This window comes from Eurytemora carolleeae, unplaced genomic scaffold, assembly GCF_000591075.1.
Source record: "Eurytemora carolleeae unplaced genomic scaffold, Eaff_2.0 scaffold844, whole genome shotgun sequence".
Taxonomy (NCBI): Eukaryota; Metazoa; Arthropoda; class Copepoda; order Calanoida; family Temoridae; genus Eurytemora; species Eurytemora carolleeae.
Window position 1 is genome coordinate 76,625 of NW_019397331.1, and position 21,207 is coordinate 97,831.

Sequence of the window (21,207 nt, forward strand, 5' to 3'; positions counted from 1 at the left end):
AGGCAGTGCTAGACCGACAGTTATCTCCTGATAGACATGAGTTAAAAACTACGTATATCAATGTTGGAAACAAGGAACAGCAACATAAATAGTTATAAGACGACAGAAACCTGCTCCCTGCTCCCTACAGGATATTGATGAGAAGACTTGTCATCTGTCCTACTGTTATCGTTTCCTACAGTTTTACATTTTTCTTCATGCTTACAGTACTGTGCCGTTATAAACTAAATACTGTGCCGTTATAAACTGTATACTGTGCCCTAATAAACTATCTACTATGCCGTTATCAACTATATACTGTGTCGTTTTAAACAATAAACTGTGCCGCTATAAAATATAAACTTTGCCGTTATAAACTATAAACTGTGCCGTTTTCTACTATAAACTGTGCTGTTACAAACTAAATACTGTGCCGTTATAAACTATAAACTGTACATTACCGTTTATATAAATGTAGAATAGACACTTCAGTAAATTACCGTTTATATAAATGTAGAATAGACACTTCAGTACATTACCGTTTATATAAATGTAGAGTAAATACTGCAGTATACCACCGTTTATATACTTTAGAGTAAGTACTGCAGTACATTACCGTTTATATAAATGTAGAATAGACACTTCAGTACATTACCGTTTATAAAATATTTTGCTTTTAGACTCAAAGTAGTCATAATATATAAACCATTGTTTTCAGCTATATTTGTCATTAATGCGATTGTCAATCAGAACTGTGTACATTGTACAATGTATGTACATGTATTAAAGATGGCGATACAAAATAATGCACATGCATCTAAGGAAGGTTACCAGCAAAGAATGATACCTAAGAGACGACTGTCTGGTTTCTTGTATTCATGGTTTCCTGAAGCTCTGAACTCATGTTTTGTGGATAACTCTGTTTAAAGAGACAAACCGGCTATGTAAGGAAATTAAACTGAGTATGCAGTGTTGTGGACAAACTCTTTAGGATTCATTTAAGAGATATATAAAACGTTTCCACGATGTATAATTACTGAGTTTGAGTGCAAAGTCGAAGTTCAAAACCATAAACTTGGGTGGGTACGTTTTCAAAATCGATATTTTTAATTATTAAATAACGATGACAAAAAATGAAGTTAAAAATTATTCAGTAAACTAATTAGATGGTTTGGAACATATTTCTCAAAAGAAATTTGTTAATAAATCAATGCAAGAATCAATTATTTCGTTATATTAAATTTCTTAATTTCTTTGAATTTATTCGCAGATTTCTACAAATTCTTCAAATGTCGTCGTTTCAATAAAAATTCCAGAAAATCTGCAGAAAATCTTTGTGAATAATTGAGAGATTATAGAAACTAATAATTGAAAAAGATTACTTATTTTCGATGGTTAATTTTTATTTTCTCAACCTGTTCCTAAACAACTAATTAGTTTACTGTAGAATTTTGTTTACTTTTTTTATCGTCGTTATTTAATTATTAAAAAAAACAGTTCTGAAAACGTATCCACCCAAAAGTACAATTTTGAACGTCGACTGCAGCGCTCAAACTCAGGATTTATAGATCTTAAAAAAGTTTTATATGTCTCAAATGAATCCTAAAGATTTGTTCCACAACACTGCATACTCAGTTCAACTATACCTTACATAGCCGGCTGTCCCTTAAAGGATATGTTACAATGTATAAAAGAGTAAATTTGTCCCCTCCTGAGTGTAAACCTAACCCTGGGGTAGAGCGTATACGCTGATATTCCGAGGACGGTTTCAGGAAATATTTGAGGACGGGTCCAGCATCAGGTTTCATCTCAGTTTATCCAGCCTACCCGGAGCACATACATACCCAACCTTGGAGCTAAACCAGGACTGATATATCTTGTAGGTTAATTCCCATTACCCATGCTTAGTTGAACAGCTTAGATCCTCGTCAACTCCAGGTACAAAATACATCAAATGTTGCATTTTAATAAATTTATTTAAGTTGAATGCGTTATTTATATTTTTTATTATATGCATAAATATAAAATAAAAATGTGAAGAGTGCCTCCATAGGGAGGGGGGGGGGGGGTACTTTTACTCTTAATAATTTCTTTCTACAAACATCATATTTACAAATTTAAGAAATATCAAAATAAGACTGTTGTAAAATCTTAGAAATTGAAAATATTTGGTGAAGTGATTGCGCTATGTTTTAATTTTTATTTTTGCAAATTTTTAGTCCAATTACAACTATGAGTAAGTTAATATTATTTTGATAAAACATAATAACCATTTTCAACTGGATACTGATCACCGAGTTACACATTAGTCTAATTTAAAATAATAAACCATATTCTTCAAATATACAATGACAGCTAAACATACAATTTTACTTCGTCAACGAGATATTTTCTGAATATTCTCTGCAGTCCCATCAANTATCTATCTATCTATCTTAAATACATACAATTCTTAGATCTATCTATTCATCTATTTATCTATCTATATATCTATCTATTTATTTATCTGTCTGTCTGTCTGTCTGTCTATCTATCTATCTATCTATCTATCTATCTATTCATCTATCTATCTATCTATCTATCTAGCAAACTATCTATCTATCTATCTATCTATCTATCTATCTATCTATCTATCATGTATCTATGTATCTATCTATATCTAGAGGGTTATCCTTCTAAAGAGTACGAGGTTTCAGAGACGACTGTACGGAATTTATATACATACTACTTTCCTCTCGTTACAAAATCATTAATTAAGCCATTTAAAGACTTTATGTATTATGTAAGGCAAAAGACTTATCTAACCTTGGGATGGTTATGTTATGTGAGGAGTTTCTGGTCATCCTTACAATATCTTTCTTTCTGGGTTACCCTGTATATGTAATGTATTTATAATTCCAACTTATGTTTGTTTAAAATTATGATTATGAACAGAATGCTATTGCTAGCTAACAAATTGTTGAATACTCAACATTTAAAAGTCGTCATTTTCTTCCAATATTCATTAGAACACCCTGTTCCTAAACTTAGAACAACTCTCTTTATTTGATTCCGAACTCTGTCTTTTTTTAAAGTTTTCTTGTTAACCTGTTTCTTATGGCGTAAAGTTGTATAAAACCTCTCGCAGTCTGTTTGTTTGTCGAAAATACTTGTTCCTTTCTTTTTGCTATTAAAGAATCAGCTGTTTAAGGGGGTATTTCAGGTTTTAGCGGGTTTTTCAGGTTTCAGGCGGTCTTTCATGATGTAAGAGGGTTTTTCAGGGATCAAGGGTTAATTCAGGGTTTAGTTTTTATTACAGGGTTTGGGGTTATTTCATCGTTCAGGGGGAATTTCATGGTTTGGTGGGTACTTCATGGTGTAGTGGGTATTTCAGGGTTTAGGGGTTAATTCAGGGTTTAGGGGCTAATTCAGGGTTTAGGGGTTAATTCAGGGTGTACCTGGAGAGAGGATTATTTTAAGGTGGTTGAGGTATTTATGCATTTTAGGATATAAGCGGTATACTTTAGGGAGCAGTACTGTAGAGATGTTATTTAGGGTTTGGTGGTTATAGCTAAGCGTTTAAAGGGAGTGACCTGCTATGTACGGTAGTTGAACTGAGTATGCAGTGTTGTGGAAAACTTATTTAGAATTCATTTGAGACATATTAAACTTTTTAAAGGTCTGAAAATCCTGAGTTTGAGCGCAAATTCGACGTCCAAAACTCCTACTTTAGGGGTGGATACGTTTTCAGAATTAGTTTTTTATTATTATTAAATAACGACAACGAAAAGTAAAGTAAAAATTATACAGTAATCTAATTAGATGGTTAGGAACATGTTTCTCAAATGAAATTTGTGAATAAATCAATGCTAAAATCAATTATTTCGTTTTCATTATTAGATTGAATTTTTCTTCAAATGTCGTCTTTTCAACAACAATTTAAAATAAAACTAATTCTGAAAACGTATCCACCCAAAAAGTAGAAGTTTTGAACGTCGAATCTGCGCTTAAACTCAGGATTTAAAGATCTTTAAAAAGTATGTCTGAAATGAATCCGAAATAAGTTTTCCAAAACACTGCATTCCCAGTTCAACTACCTTACATAGCCGGTCACTCCCTTTAAGGAGGTAGTTCAGTAAACAGGAGGTATTTTAGGATATTAGGCGGTATACTTTAGGGAGCAGTACTGTAGAGGTGTTATTTAGGGTTAGGGGGTAGCTAAGCGTTTAAGGAGGTAGTTTAGTAAACAGGAGGTATTTTAGGATATTTGCGATAAACTTTAGGGAGCAGCAGTACTGTAGAGGTGTTATTTAGGGTTTGGGGGTAGCTAAGCGTATAAGGAGATAGTTCAGTAAACAGGAGGTATTTTAGGGTGACCCTTTAGGAGTTATTTTAGGGTTTAGGGGTTATTCTAGGGTGTTGTTTTTTGTATAAATTATCTTATAGGGTTTAGAGGCTATTTTATTGTCAAGGAGGTATTTTAGGGTGTAATAGGTAGTTTTGGGTAGGACGGTATTTTAGAGTGTAGGTGGTTATTTTTGGGCTTAAGGGGTTAGTTTTAGATGTTATTCCGTATCTTTAGTACAAGTCTTATGTTGATTTAGATTGGCTTCAATAAAAATCTGGGGGTCTCCAATGAATATATAGAGGTCTCCGATAAACATCTGGGGGTCCCCAATGCATATATAGAGGTCTCCGATAAACATCTGGGGGTCCCCAATGTGAATCTTGAGTCTCCAATGAAAACCTGTGGTCAGGGATGAAAAGCTTGGGGTCTCCAATGAAAAAATTTGGGGTCTCAAATGAAAATCATGGGGTCTCTAATGAAAATCCTGGAGTCTCCAATGAAAATATGGGGTCTCGGATGAACAGCCATAATGATGTTTTCTTCACAGACTGTAATAAAGGGGCGAAATTTGATTAAATAATCTTTTTTTCAGATTCAAACTGATCAGTTTCTACCAGTGAATGTTGGAGAAGAAAGAAGAGAAATTAGATTATAGAAAATGAGAGGAATATATGGAAAATATTACAAACATGAACCATCAATATCAGAATAGGTTTTTTGTGTCTCCAGTAATTGCTGTAATGGACTCCTCAGTTCTCGGAGAGAAAAATAGTTTTTCATAAATCTGTCAAACCTGCATTAAGTATAAAAAAAAGAAAAACTACAACTACAAAATTGAAAAAAGCAATTTTATCCGAGTGTAAAATCTTAAATATCGTTTTGTGTACTGTAAAATCTCGCATGTAGGTCAAATCCTTCACGAACCTATCCCATAGTGATCAATCTTTGCAGTAAAATATTACCGCCTGTTCAAATTGCAGTTACCTCACGTACCTGGTGGCAAACTCATTCACTTAGAACCAACTTGACGAACCATCCTTGGACCTTGAACCTGGTCCACCTGGTGGCCAACTCATTCACTAAGAACCCACTTGGCGAACCATCCTTGAACTAAAATGTCCCAGCTCTGTTTCCCGTACAGTACCGGCATAACCTGCGTCTGTGACGCTTCCAACCGAATTTTCCGATGTTTTCCTGAACTTTCCAAAAAAGTAAATCATTTCTTTCATTTTAGGAATAATAGATTTTGTTGACAGTTGATTAGATTGAAGATGATATTATTGGCTGAATGAAGAATGGTTGATCTGCCAGCCAGTCAACCAACCATCAAACCAATATCATGTTAACGTCATTTTATTTAGAGCTTACTGCTCACTTAAATCTTTGATTACAAATATGTAGGGAGCAGAGATATCGCAATAATTTAGCAATATGCTTTCTTTCATTATTACGATTCTAAATTGTAATGTGTACCTTTACCTTCAAATTCTAAATTGTTGAGTGTACCTTTAACTTCAATTCTAAATTGTAGTGTGTACCTTTAACTTCAATTCTAAATTGTATTGTGTACCTTTAACATCAATTCTTAATTGTAATGTGTACCTTTAATTTCAATTCTTAATTCTAGTGTGCACCTTAAATTTCAATTCTAAATTAAAATGTGTACCTTTAACTTCAATTCTAAATTGTAATGTGTACCTTTAAAATCAATTCTAAATTGTAATGTGTACCTTTAATTTAAATTTTAAATTGTAATGCGTACCTTTAACATCAATTCTAAATTGTAGTGTGTACCTTTAATTTCAAGTCTAAATTGTAATATGTACCTTTAACTATCAATTCTAAATTGTAATGTGTACCTTTAATTTAAATTTTAAATTGTAATGCGTACCTTTAACATCAATTCTAAATTGTAGTGTGTACCTTTAATTTCAAGTCTAAATTGTAATATGTACCTTTAACTTCAATTCTAAATTGTAGTGTTTACCTTTAATATTAATTTGTGATTTAGGTTGAAGAAACTAAAAACTCGGAATCCCCACTTTATCAAAAGTTTTGTGATATACTCAGTATCTTTAACGGAAGGTAAACAGTATACTTAGTATCTTTAACGGAAGGTAAACAGTATACTCAGTATCTTTAACGGAAGGTAAACAGTATACTTAGTATCTTCAAGGGAAGGTAAACAGTATACTCAGTATCTTTAACGGAAGGTAAACAGTATACTCAGTATCTTTAACGAAAGGTAAACAGTATACTTAGTATCTTCAAGGGAAGGTAAACAGTATACTCAGTATCTTCAGAGAAGGTAAACAGTATACTCAGTATCTTTAACGGAAGGTAAACAGTATACTCAGTATCTTTATCGGAAGGTAAACAGTATACTCAGTATCTTCAAGGGAAGGTAAACAGTATACTCAGTATCTTCAACGGAAGGTAAACAGTATACTCAGTATCTTTAACGGGAGGTAAACAGTATACTCAGTATTTTTATCGAAAGGTAAACAGTATACTCAGTATCTTCAAGGGAAGGTAAACAGTATACTCAGTATCTTTAACGGAAGGTAAACAGTATACTCAGTATCTTTAACGGAAGGTAAACAGTATACTCAGTATCTTCAAGAGAAGGTAAACAGTATACTCAGTATATTTAACGGAAGGTAAACAGTATACTCAGTATCTTTAACAGAAGGTAAACATATACTCAGTATCTCTAACGGAAGGTAAACAGTAGAAAATACTTATTTCATTATTCCCAAAGTAATTAGTACATTTTTCCCAATTATACATTTTCCCATCCCCAAATAAAAATATTTCCAAATATGCATTTTTACGAATGTACATTTTTCCAAATTTATATTTTTCTCCAAATATGTATACAGTGCTAGTAATAACCAGATAACTCTGAAATAGGAAGACGACTTTTAAGTGAAGTTAAGAATATATATATATATCCTTGTACCAAACTAACATGATTAGGTTCCTTGTAATCAATAGTACTAGGGGAATCCCTCCTAACTGTAATCTAATATCAACTAAATTCTTTTGGTCTCTTAATTGGTTAGATTAGGAGAATAGGGAACTTTTCACAGTTTTAGTGATGAGATAGTAAAATAGAATAAAAGATAGTTCTTATTTTAACCCTATTCCTGCTGGGGGGGGGGGTCAATTTGACCCCCTTCGTAGTTTTTTTTACATAACTCAAAAAGTATTGGTCTGAGGCTGTTGAAATTTTCTGACTTTTTCTACATACCCAAAGCCCTCCCTTTAGGCCTAAAACCGGGCTTTAATACTAACTCCCTGAGTCCTCAGACACACTGCCTGAATGACTGTTTTTTCTTGTAACAAACTAAATCTTTGTTTTGACCCACTTCCACTTGTCAGATTTTGATAATATTTAGCTTTTTGGAAAGCCTATGACATAAGGAAAAGAATTGCACAAGTTTTGCGAAATTATTTTTTTCAAACAACCTGTCAAAGGAAATTTGCACTTTGATTTGGTCATCTTCCTTAAATATAGTCTTAAAAATCGATAACTTTATCATTTAGCACAGAAATAAAACAAATCTATAATTGGAGAAATTTCACCCTTAAATACAAAATTCTGCAGAATACCCTCAAATATAAAATCATACAGAACACTCAAATATAAAATTCTGCCGAACACTCTCAAATATAAAATTCTGCAGAACACTCTCTAATATGAAATTCTGTAGAATACTCTCAAATATAAAATTCAGCAGAACACTCTCAAATATAAAGTTCTGTAGAACAATATTATAAATATGAAATTCTGCAGAACACTCTCAAATATAAAATTCTGCAGAACACTCTCAAATATAAAATTCTGTAGAACACTCTCAAGTATAAAATTCTGCAGAACACTCTCAAATATAAGGTTCTGCAGAACAATATTATAAATATGAAATTCTGCAGAACACTCTCAAATATGAAATTCTGTAGAATACCCTCAAATATAAAATTCTGCAAAGCAATATTATAAATATAGAATTAAATAAAATAAAAAAATCTGCCAAAAATTAGCCGAATGAGAATTGGGCAGCACACAATTTAAACAAAACTCTACAAAACAATATTTTCAATTTTTAGCAGATTTAGCAGAACACCCTTTTCCGATCACCCTTTGAACCCTGTACTCTGTAGAACACTTGAAATGCCCATTTTGCATAAAAGCAGTTGATTACTTTTACAAATAGAGTTTAAATGTTTAAATGTTCCATTTTGTTGAACCAATAGTTTCTAGCTTTTAGAACATTTTCATTTTCTTTTTTACTTTTTTATTTTAGCAAAGAGAGTTATTAGTCTTTTGTGCTTCAGATCAAACATCTATTATTTATTAATATTTTATTTCATTTTTAATTAAATTTATTTTAAAAAATTTGGATTTAATATCTAGCAACATTAGGATGTAAAAACTAAAAAGTTATATTCTAATAAAAATGTTTTGCGTAATCTCAAGAATTATTTGTATCACTAAAAGTGGTAAATTTAGCGAAAATAGTTTAATATTAAGCTGAGAGCAAACCCTGACTTGCATTTTGTGTTTTTATTACATGACGCCCATTGAGAAAATTGCATATTTAATTTTTATTGAACAAAAATCATAATATTATTCATTTAATTTTTCAGGAAATTTTTTATCGATTTTTACTAATTTTAAGTTTTAAGATTAAAGTTTGCAAATACAAAATGTTGAAAAAATTGTTTAAAAATCTAACGAAGATTTAAAAAACTGAATTTTTTTGAAATTTTTGTCTGTCTTCACGAAAAAGACAAAACATTAACTGACCAAAATTTTAAAAAAAATATCTTGTATGTTCATATTGTATATGTACAATTATAAACAGAAAGCATGTGGAAAAGGAAGACGACTTTAAAGCAATACTTATGTTTTACTAGACACTTATTAAATCACTAATTCAGTGAAATGGGTCTGTGTACACTGCACAATGCCTGTGGCTCATGTTTATTGGACTAAATAATGTCATAAATTGAGTTAAAATCTCGTTTTCTATTTTAGAGTTTTCTTGTTTATTTATTGTTATTACTAGTATTCAAACTAATAATGTTATTATTATAATTAAAATTATTATCATTAATATCATCGTTATAATTCTGATACTCCTAGAACTGAAAGTATTCTGGCTGCTACTTGTTTACTGATCATCATATTTGCTTTCTGTGGATTCCTAACTTACAGATGTGAGAGGATTATTATTAACTTAAGAAAGGTAAAAACTACTTTTTTAAATCGCTTTTTGCACTTTTGCGCCAAATCTTAAATAAGAGAGAGTTGAGAAGAACATTTATAGTTGTTTTTAATCAAAGGAACTGAAGTCGTCAAACGCTAATTTGCTAATCTATATATCTTTGCATCCTGATGGTATTTCAAACTTTGACTATTTCATTTATCAAAATTCATCAGTTTGCATAAATATATCAGAAAGTTAGAGTTTTATGAGAGAAATAAGTTTTTTTTTGTATTTAGCGCATTAAAGGACAGTATGACACGCTTTACTCTTAATCTGATGTTTATCATGCAAACAAGACACAAAATATGCGTAAACAAGACACAAAATATGCGTAAACAAGACACAAAATATGCGTAAACAAGACACAAAATGTGCGTAAACAAAACTCAAAATGTGCGTAAACAGTACACAAAATATGCGTAAACGATACACAAAATATGCGTAAACAATACACAAAATATATGTAAACAATACACAAAATATGCGTTAAGCCATATTTAATGCAGATTATTGAAATGTTGTTAATAAGCAATTTTCGCAAAAAGGCGTTTTGTTCAACGGTACCCGGATTTTGAGCCTGAAACTTTAACTTTTGATTTTTGAGAATCTACTAAACCAACTAACTAGAATTGTTTGAAAAATGCATAAGTTATTGTAATTAGCAGTGGAATTAGAGACGTTATTTAGTAAGTTCAGCTTACAAAATATGTAAAGAGCTACATTTGAACCATAACAAGAGAAATACTAGGTCTATAATTAGATATTAGGTACTTTCCTAAAGAGTTTTTTCCAAGCGGCAACTTCCCAAGTCTGTCCTAGCCGCAGAGCTCGGCCCCTACCCATTCAAGCCGCAGTGCTCGGCCCACTGGTGTAGCTAACCTAACCTTTAGTAAGTTACCGCTTGGGAAATGGTACATTTGGGAAGTTGACACTTGGGAAATTGTCACTTGGAAAGTCGCACTTGGGAAAATGCCTGTGGTAACAACATCTAAAAGAAATTGAGTCTTTGTCACAAACTCAAATTTTCTAATCCCTATATCTTTGCAACTTGATGGAGAAAAACTTTGATATTTCAAACTTAGATTTTTTGATCTAACAGAATTCATAGCTTGAAATATCTAAGGTCTACAACATTGGGTTGCTAAGAAAAAGGGATTAGAAAATCAGAGTTTGTGGCAAAAACTCAAATCCTTTCTCTGTTACTGGTAAAGTACTGTGTTACAAGAATTTAGTATTTTGACTTTAGATCGTTTTTAAACAAATCCCAACCCTACTCTCTAGTCTCTAGCACTAGAATTATATCATTTTCTTCTCAATATATCATCAGGAGTTCGTCCTTACTCCTTTAAAGAGTATTGAATGAGTATTTTGAAGAGTATTTTGAAGAGTATTTTGAGTTCAGGCTTCTAAAGAATTGCTAGTTTTCTATAGTTTATAATTTATTAGACTTAAATCATTCAAACCAATTTAGGGAAAGAAATATTTGCGCCTTTTTCCTCTTATTTCACACTGCTATAAATAAAAATTAAATATATTATTCATAAATTTCAATTCTTTGTTTTTGTCAACATGGAAAATATTTTGAAATTTACATTTTAAATGTGTCTGCGAGGGCCGAGGGACAAAATAATGGGAATGTGGAAATTGTATGAATACAGTGATAACCAAAAATCAGAGGAATTGAATGAAATTTCGGTCATACTCTATAAGCGCTACACTCATAAAACGCTCAATAGGTAAAACGCTAGCCCGTAAAACGCTACACTTATAAAACGCTACCAGATAAAACGCTGCGCTAGTAAAGAAAAAACGCTGCTCTATCAAATTATCATAATTGGTTAATTCGACAAAAACATGAATAATAACTGATAAGAGTAGCGTTTTTTCTTTCCTAGCGTTTCATCTGGTAGCGTTTTATCTGTGTAGCGTTTTATGAGTGTAGCGTTTTATGAGTGTAGCGTTTTTAGAAGTATACACTGAAATTTCGCTACTGCTTTTGTAATTTGCAACTTAACATTTTTTAAAACGGGTCCTAAACATATTTTTATATATCAATTGCAGCAAGGTATATAACAAATTCCTTAATTTCTGAAGGAAAAGAAAGAACTAAAATGACATTTATGTCACTGGTTTCTCAGGTATGGGCAATAGCTAGATTCGTTTTACACAAACTTTTATTATTGTTTATAGACTTATATAAGGTTTTACGACAATCTGCAAGAAGGGTTCAACGGTTTAAAATGGTATTCTGTAGAAGTTTGATTTTATCAAACATGCTTTGTTATCCTAGGTGAAAATATAAGGCAAAAACGAACCAACAACTATCGTTTAAAAACCCCAAAATTGCATACGACATTTTTGTCTTTATGTGAAATCTTGTGAATTAAAACATAAATGATTAAATAAAGAGTATAAAGGCAGTAATTATTCTCTCTCATCCCCCCCCCTCTCTTCACTAACCCCTCACTCAATCCTTCCCCTAGATATTTTGTCCCAAAATGTTGTTGAATACTTGAACCAAATTAAATCTGGAATATTTTGCCCACGTCCGCCATTTTAAAATCTCCAAGGCGTGCTTAATTCTCTGAAGGGAAAATTCACTCAACTTTTCATCTCATTTATTTCTTCATAAAAACAGACAATTATGCCATCATTAGTTTCTGTATATTCATTGTAAAGGGACTGTTCACGGTATATTCAAATGGTGCTCAACAATTAAAGAATAATATATATATATATATATATATGCACCTGATTCGCAACGGTTCCCTTTTATCAGAGCAACGATGGAGAAGATGGAGAAGAGTTTGTCTTTAAGCTTTGTGAAGAAACAATCTCAATAACTGACGAGGGTCAACCCAGACCGAAATATATTTTCAATAAATGTGGAACTAACATCTACTTTTTTACTCTACAGAGGTTTGGTCCATCACCATCACCAAATTTGAAAGATATCGTTGCTTTCTGTAAATTACGGTCTATGTCTCTGCTGCTTTAAATCCGCAAGACATTTTTAAAATAAAAAATGTCGGTAGACGAGGGTTTAATTGTAACCGATGTGAATCAGAAATACCCCCTATTTATAATATTCCAATGATACTATAATTAGGATTGTCTCTCTTATATAATACAATGAGACATAGAATATGTTTAGGATTGTCTCTGTTATATAATCCAATGATACTATGTTTAGGATTGTCTCTGTTATATAATGCAATGATACTATGTTTAAGATTGTCTTTGCCATATGTTTAAGTGATATTATGTTCAGGATTGTCTCTGTTATATAATACAATGGTAATATGTTCAGAATTCTGTTATATATTCCAATGATACTATGTTTAGGATTGTCGCTGTTATATTATACATTGATACAATGTTTAGAATTGTTTCTGCTATAAAATCTAGCGATACTATGTATGTTTAGGAATGTCTATGCTATATATTCCAATGATACTATGTTCAGGAATGTCTATGCTAAAATACAATGATACTATGTTTAGGAATGTCTATGCTATAATACAATGATACTATGCTTAGGAATGCCTATGCTATAATACAATGATTCTATGTTTAGGAATGTCTATGCTATATTCCAAGGATTCTATGTTTAGGAATGTCTATGCTATAATAAAATGATTCTATGTTTAGGAATGTCTATGCTATAGTACAATGATTCTATGTTTAGGAATGTCTATACTATATTCCAATGATACTATGTTTAGGAATGTCTATACTTTATTCCAATGATTCTATGTTTAGGAATTTCCATGCTATATTTCCAAGGATACAATGTTTAGGATTGTCTCTGTTGTAAACAGTTAAAGAGTAGGTGTGGAGTCTCCGTGCAAACAGGTAAATTAAAATAATGCAACTTTCAACATTTGTTGTACTTTTTCTTTATAAACTTATAGAATAATCTAGTATTGACAGTTTTTGCACCCCCCCCCCCCCCCCCAAAAAATGCTGACAGCGTCAAATTGGCTTTTTATAATTAAGAAAAAAGAAAATATCAATATCTGCCCCAGCTCAGAATCTGTTATTGTATGATCTCTCTTCCTGAATGAACATGCATCAGAGCTAAAAGTTTTTAAACCAATTCCTAAGCTCTCTTATACCCTCTATAGCATTACAGCACATCTTTGATCATGAAAGAAGGGTTTTCATCGAAATTTTCGTTGAACGAAATTCGTAAAAATGAATGATCGAAATTCGTTCATTTTCGATCAAAATTTTCGCGAATTTAGATGTATTTTGACAAAATTTTCGACCCCATTTTCGCGAAAATTTCGTTCATTTTTGCGAATTTTTTTTCAAATTTCGGTCTATAAAAATTGTAATTTTTCCATTTGGGTTTCCCAAACAACATGATTAGAATGACAATTTTATTTAAATTTGATTACACATCTCTCATCTATTGATATGCCTAAATATTGTCTTCCTACGTGATCAGGTTTATGTGTCTCACTGTCGATCTTTAACCATTTAAATGTTATCTCACATCATATGCGCCTGAATTAATATGTGCATTGTGTCTAGTATCTCATGTTTTGTATGTACCTGAATTTTTACGCATTCTGCCATGTATCTCTCTCATTGTATAAGCATCTGTTTTCCGTATTCTGCCCTTGTATCTATTATTAGTTGGGCCTGAATTAATACCCTGTATAAAATGAGTTGGGCGACTCAGAGATAAGAGAGTAACAGAGATCAATTGCAACTTATGATATGCGATATTTTCCACAGCAGAATCTATTGTGTACAAGTACTGTACACTTTAAGTTGTAAAACTCAACCCTTGAATGGTTATTATATGCAACAAGTGGCAATTAGATGGCAGTCAAAAAACCTTTCATGGAACTGTAGCATGAAGTGCCAGGACACTATAGGCCTGCATAGCCTACCCAGGTAGAGCAAATGAGCATTCTGGTTGGTCTGTGGGTCAACTCTACACCAGTTAGCCTAAACTAAACAGTACAACAGACTGAAAATACAGTATGATTTGCTGAACCAGCATGGAATATGGAACTTTTAGACTGGGGTGTCCTATCTTTCTTACTGTATGTACTTAAATTTATGCGCATTCTTCCCCATGTATTTTATATTGTATGTGCTTGAAACTATGCCCCGTATCTTTCTTATTATATGCACTTGCATTTTGCGCATTATGCCCCGCATATTTCACTTGAATTATGCACATTATGCTCCGTATATTTCTTATCGTCTACACTTGAATTGTGTCCTTTATGCTCCGTATATTTCTTATGGTCTACACTTGAATTATTCACATTATGCTCCATATATTTCTTATTGTCTACACTTGAATTTATGCGCATTATGCCCCATATATTTCTTATTGTATCCACTTCAATTATGCGCATTATGCCCCGTATATTTCTTATTGTACGTATACACTTGAGTTATGCGCATTATGGTCTGTATATTTCTTATTGTCTACTCTTGAATTATGCGCATTATGCTCCATATATTTCTTATTGTATATACTTGAATTATGCGCATTATGCTCCGAATATTTCTTATTGTCTACACTTGACTATATAGGCATTATGCCCCGTATAATTCTTATTGTCTTCACTTGAATTATGCCGCATTAAGTACCGAATATTTCTTATAGTCTACACTTGAATTATCATTATAATCAAATATTTCTTATTGTCTACACTTGAATTATGCGCATTAAGTACCAAATATTTCTTATTGTCTACACTTGAATTTATACGTATTATAATCAAATATTTCTTATTGTCTACACTTCACTATATATACGCAATACGCATTATGCCCGTATAATTCTTATTGTCTTAACTTAAATTTATGCGCATTATGCCCCGTATATTTCTTATTGTCTACACTTGATCGAGTTATGAGCATTATGTCCCGTACATTTCTTATTGTCTACACTTGAATTATGCGCATTATGCCCCGTATATTTCTTATTTCTGCACACTCTGCTGTATATATTTCTTGTTGTATCCATCGAAGAAGTAAAGAAGTTGAGTGAAGGTTTTTTGAGAAGAGATAGATGGATAGGGTTGATAGAATATTATGATAAATAGATAGATAGACATGAGGGATGTACATTGTACTATGAAAAGGTAAAAAATACAATGGAACTAAAGTTGCGCAGCAGAGTCCAAGATTAGATTATACTATATCTCCTTAATATTTTCATGCATAATAAGATATATATACTCTCAATTCTGCAGATCATTGTGAAACAGTATATACAGCTGGTGAACCTTACTATCTTTACATTGCTTAGGGGTTAGAATACAGTGGGACCCGTAAAACTGTAAAATAGAAATACGACTGTCAGACTAAACTATGATTTGGAATAGTCCAATAAACATGAAACACAATGTGCAGTGTACACAGATATATTTTTATAAGTTAGTTGTATTTTTAAGATAATAGTAAAGCTATTTGATTTACAACTAGATAAATACATACAAGATTATTTAAATGTCGTCTTCCTATTTCACTGTTTTTAAGTCCTGCTGTATATTGGGAATTGTAATTTTTGATGATGGGTGAGAGAGAGAGTGTGGTGGAGAAGATTGTTCATGAAAAAAATATCCCTCTGAAAGTTCCATGTGTTGTATTTAGGTCTGTAAAATGAAAACAGATTAGTACTATAACTCTGTGAATGAGAATTCAAGTTGAAAGTTATTCCTAACTTCTGATACAACTTGGAGATTTGAATTTCAGAGTAGAGTGTGTTCAATAATTATTTTCATTTGCTTTTTTAATTAAACTCATTGAAACATAATTATAAACTTTATTGATCACCCAGCTTTGTCTGAAAACCAAACTGTCTCTATTTAGTTCAACCCACTTAATTTAGAATTTTCAAACCAAAAAAATTCCCGTTGGTCTACCGAGTTCCCAATTCAAAATTACATATAAAAAAAAAAAACAGAGATTACTACTTTATATAATAAAGATTCCTTTGATATCACTTTCGGTGGAAGATTAGTTTTATAAACTCCGTAAACTAAATGTTTAAATATCTCTGAAACACTCCCTGGATGGATTGTTGTTTTAAACCTTCAGACTTTACAATCCACCTCATTAGCATTAGACACTAGACACTAGACAGGGTTTAATCATAACCTTATTAGACACTAGACACTAGACAAGGTTTAATCATAAACTTATTAGACACTAGGCACTAGACAGGGTTTAATCATAACCTTATTAGACACTAGACACTAGACAGGGTTTAATCATAAACTTATAAGACACTAGACACTAGACAGGGTTTAATCATAAACTTATTAGACACTAGACACTAGACAGGGTTTCATAACCTTATTAGACACTAGACACTAGACCGGGTTTAATCATAAACTTATTAGACACTAAACACTAGACCGGGTTTAATCATAAACTTATTAGACACTAGACACTAGACAGGGTTTCATAAACTTATTAGACACTAAACACTATACAGGGTTTAATCATAAACTTATTAGACACTAGAAACTAGACAGGGTTTCATAAACTTATTAGACACTAGACACTAGACAGGGTTTCAGAAACTTCTTAGACACTAGACACTAGACAGGGTTTAATTATAAACTTATTAGACTCTAGACACTAGACAGGGTTTAATCATAAACTTATTAGACACTAGACACTAGACAGGGTTTAATCATAACCTTATTAGACACTAGACACTAGACAGGGTTTAATCATAAACTTATTAGACACTAGACACTAGACAGGTTTAATCATAAACTTATTAGACACTATACACTAGACAGGGGTTTAATCATAAACTTATTAGACACTAGACAGGTTTAATCATAAACTTATTAGCCACTAGACACTAGACAGGGTTTAATCATAAACTTGAACAAACGAATTTACTAAATGTTCGTTGAGTGAGAAACCAAAGAAAAAAGATGGAAAATTAACGGGAATTTTTTGGATTGATAAAAAAACGAGATGGGTCGTTCACAAACGATGAACGGACAAAATGAAAAAACGAACGCGCCCATATTTGGATTATTGTTTAGAGTTTGAGAACTTGCCTGAAGGAGTGAGGGAGTGTGCTGAACCCCTGTATCCTGGGGGGTTTAATAATTTTACAACTACAAACCATACCTCATTCTTTAACAAGGTATACTCAGTACTCACACAACATTATTAGTGTATTTCTTCATAAATATTGTTTATGTTATTTAAGAAATAGATTTAAAATACCTCAACAGCTTTTAATCTATATGTATTTAACTTGTCTGTATGATCATGATGGTATATTACCCAAAAAAAAGATCAGGACCAAATTTTTTGTGGTAACTTTCTTGACCTCATTTAAAACATCTATTTTAAAATTAAGGATTTGAATCTTTGCCTCAAACTCTAATTTTCTAATCCATGTCTATGCAACCCATATAAATACATCGGACCTTTTCTGTTAGATTAAATAATCTAAGTTTGAAACATACCTTCAGGTTGCAAAGATATAAAAATCAGAAAATTTGAGTTTGTACTTAAAAATCACTTACTTTATGGAAATCCGTCAATGTAAAAACAAAAATCCGCGAAATTTTCTATGATGCTTGAAAAGCAACACCTTAATTATCTTTTCGAAATATAGATAATTTCAATTGTTTAATGATATGAAAAAGTAAAAAGGACATACCAAAACAACATATCATTTATATTTGTCTAAAGCAAAATTACATTAAACAATATAAAAGGTTACAAACTAATAATCTTTTCTCTGGATATCGCATTTTATAATTGACGGGGTTTGCCAAAAAACAGGTATAATACAAGACGTTTAGCATGAGTATAGTTTAGCTATTCAGAGGTGGTTTTCAGAAATGGAGTTTCTTGGTCCCAGTCTAGTGTTTTTTGTTTTCTAAAAATGTGGTATGATGACAGTACTGCAAGGCTTGATAGATTTTCGCACATTGCTTTAAAACTAACACTGGGTTTGCAGAACTTATGCAGTTTCTTTAGATTCGCCTTATTTGATGGTGAGATATATCCTCTTGAGCCGATTTCAAAAGGGTGAACAGACACATCCCTAGTTGTTATATTTGTGATAAAATGTTCATACTTGTTCATCTTTTGAGCGTTGGCATTTTTGATATTTGTTTCTAATGGAACAGTAAGCTCAAAAATATCCATATTTTCCTCCATTTTATCGATAATTACTAGATCTGGTTTCTCTGTGGTCACAAGGAGGTGGGGGGAGGGGGAACAACAGTACCTCCCCTTGGAATATATTTATATACATATGATATTATATGACTTTTTTTTCAAAAATGGGAGAAGCTGAATATCCTATCCGTCTATATATTAAAGCTATTAAAAATTGTTAAAATAAAAAAAATTTAAATTGTAATATTTAGGTTGCTGAGAATGGTGTATCCGTGTCTCAGAGTGCAGATTATTTACTGCAGGATACTTGTAGCATAGATAAACTAGATCTGTTTGAGTCGAGAAGCTACAACGGAAATATTGTATGAAAAATTATATTTTTCGTTTTCAAGATACAGTGGGGCGTAATAATAAAGTTTAAAAAATGAAGACATTAAAATCTGTAAATAGAAATAATGAAACAATATTATTCGTGGAAGGTTTTGCTAGTTTGTAGAAGTTGAATATTTGATAAGAATTTGTTCGTAATTAGGAACTATTGCAACTGGTGAAAGCGTTTAATAAATATGAGGACTTTTTTAAAATTATGAACATTTTTTCAAAATTATGAACATTATTTCTAAATTATGAACATTTTTCAAAATTATAAATTTTTTTAAGTAGGAAAATTTTTTTCAGAATTATTGACATTTTTTCAAAATTATGCATGTTTTGTAAAATTATGAAATTTTTTTTAAAATTTTGATCATTCTTTCAAAATTATGAAAATTTTTTCAAAATTATGATTATTTTTTCAAAATTATGAACATTTTTCAAAATAATGAACATATTTTTTTCAAAATTATGAACATTTTTCCGAAATTATAAACATTTTTTGAAACTACGAGCATTTTTTTTTGAAATTATGAACGTTCTTTTTTAAATTTTGGACATTAATTTGTTATGAAAAGTTTTTCGAAATTCAAATTCATGCTCAGTTGAAAGTATATATTAAAATAGCAGTGTTATCAAAAATTAATCGTGTTATACGTTTTTATTATCATCGGAATCCACCGTTTCAAAAAGTTGTTTAAAGTATAATTTGTATACTTTGTTTCTATTGATGAATTTTAAAAGTTACCGAAAAAACTTTGGGGGAGGGGGTCGGAGGGTTGATCCTAAACGACTAAATCTACATATATATCCAAGGTCCATATTGCCTGACTATTCAAGACTAGGTCGACTTTCAAGTGTCGCAACGCCTCGGTCTTTGATTTTGACCTCAATAACAAGCTCATACATTTATCTAGCGCTTAGACGTACTTCTTTTAAACTTATCATAAACCTGGATCAACAGATTAAATTAGACTTTAAAGGAACCAAAGACGTTATTTCAAATGGCCCTTCATTGAAAGAGAGTGACCGGCAATGTATGGTGGTTGAACTGAGTATGTAGTATTGTGGAAATTTTTTTTTAGGATTCTTTTGAGACATATAAAACGTTTCTACGACGTATATTCACTGAGTTTGAGCGCAAAGTCGACGTTCAAACTCATAATTTCGGGTAGGTACGTTTTCAGAATCGATTTCAAAAAATCATTTTACAGTAAACTAATTAGTTGTTTAGCAACAGGTTGAGAAAATAAAAATTAACTCTTATCATTGAAAATAAGTAATCTTATTCAATTATTAGCTTCTGTAATCTATCATTATTCACAAAGATTTTCTGGAATTTGTATTGAAAAGACGACAATCGAAAAATTTCTAGAAATATGGGAACAAATTCGTAGAAAATAAGAAAATCAATAAATAATGAAAACAAAATAATTGATTCTAACATTGATTTATTGATCAATTTCTTTTGAGAAATATGTTTCTCACCATCTAATTAGATTACTGTATAATTTTTAATTTATTTTTGGTCGTCGTTATTTAATAATTTCAAAAAATCCGATTCTGAAATTGTGACCACCCAAAGTAATGATTTTGAACGTCGACTTTGCGCTCAAACTCAGTAATTATACATCGTGGACACGTTTTATATTTCTAAGATATAACCTAAACAATTTCCTACAATACTGCAAACTCAGTTGAACCCCCATAGAGTGCCGGTCACTCCCTTTAAAAAGAGGTGCATGTCCGATTCACTATTGTACACTTTGAACCATTTTGTCTGATTAAAATGGTGGATTTATCGCTGTGTTTTCTTTCAAATCTTGATTAATTTCAAAAAATGACTTGTGAATTTGAGAATGTACCTTATTCAGAAATACATATAATTGAAAGGCATATAATTGAAATAGATCGACAGCTCCATTAAAAAAAAATCAGAATTCTGTTTAGGTGTCTGTTTTTTGTCTGATCATAACTAAGGGACCCCTGGACCGATTTTCCTCAAATTTTTATTGGGGAAGTCGGTACCCCACGGAAATGTTCTTAGCTTGAGATTTCAAGCTGAGTGAGTCGACTTTAATAGCGAAATTGTTCAAGTGCCGGTAAACGACGGGAGCA

General features: G+C 31.6%; 1 protein-coding gene across 1 annotated transcript; it reads left to right on the plus strand.

Annotated features, from left to right (window-relative positions):
- The first annotated feature begins 1,788 nt into the window (after positions 1-1,788).
- On the plus strand, positions 1,789-19,330 carry LOC111713552 (uncharacterized). The gene is made up of 7 exons (XM_023488434.1): positions 1,789-1,917; positions 4,899-5,517; positions 6,318-6,391; positions 9,456-9,558; positions 13,380-13,434; positions 17,622-17,725; positions 18,969-19,330. The coding sequence occupies exons 2-7, from the start codon at positions 5,422-5,424 to the stop codon at positions 19,083-19,085; spliced, it is 549 nt and encodes a 182-aa protein (XP_023344202.1). The 5' UTR covers positions 1,789-1,917; positions 4,899-5,421; the 3' UTR covers positions 19,086-19,330.
- The last annotated feature ends 1,877 nt before the right edge of the window (positions 19,331-21,207 follow it).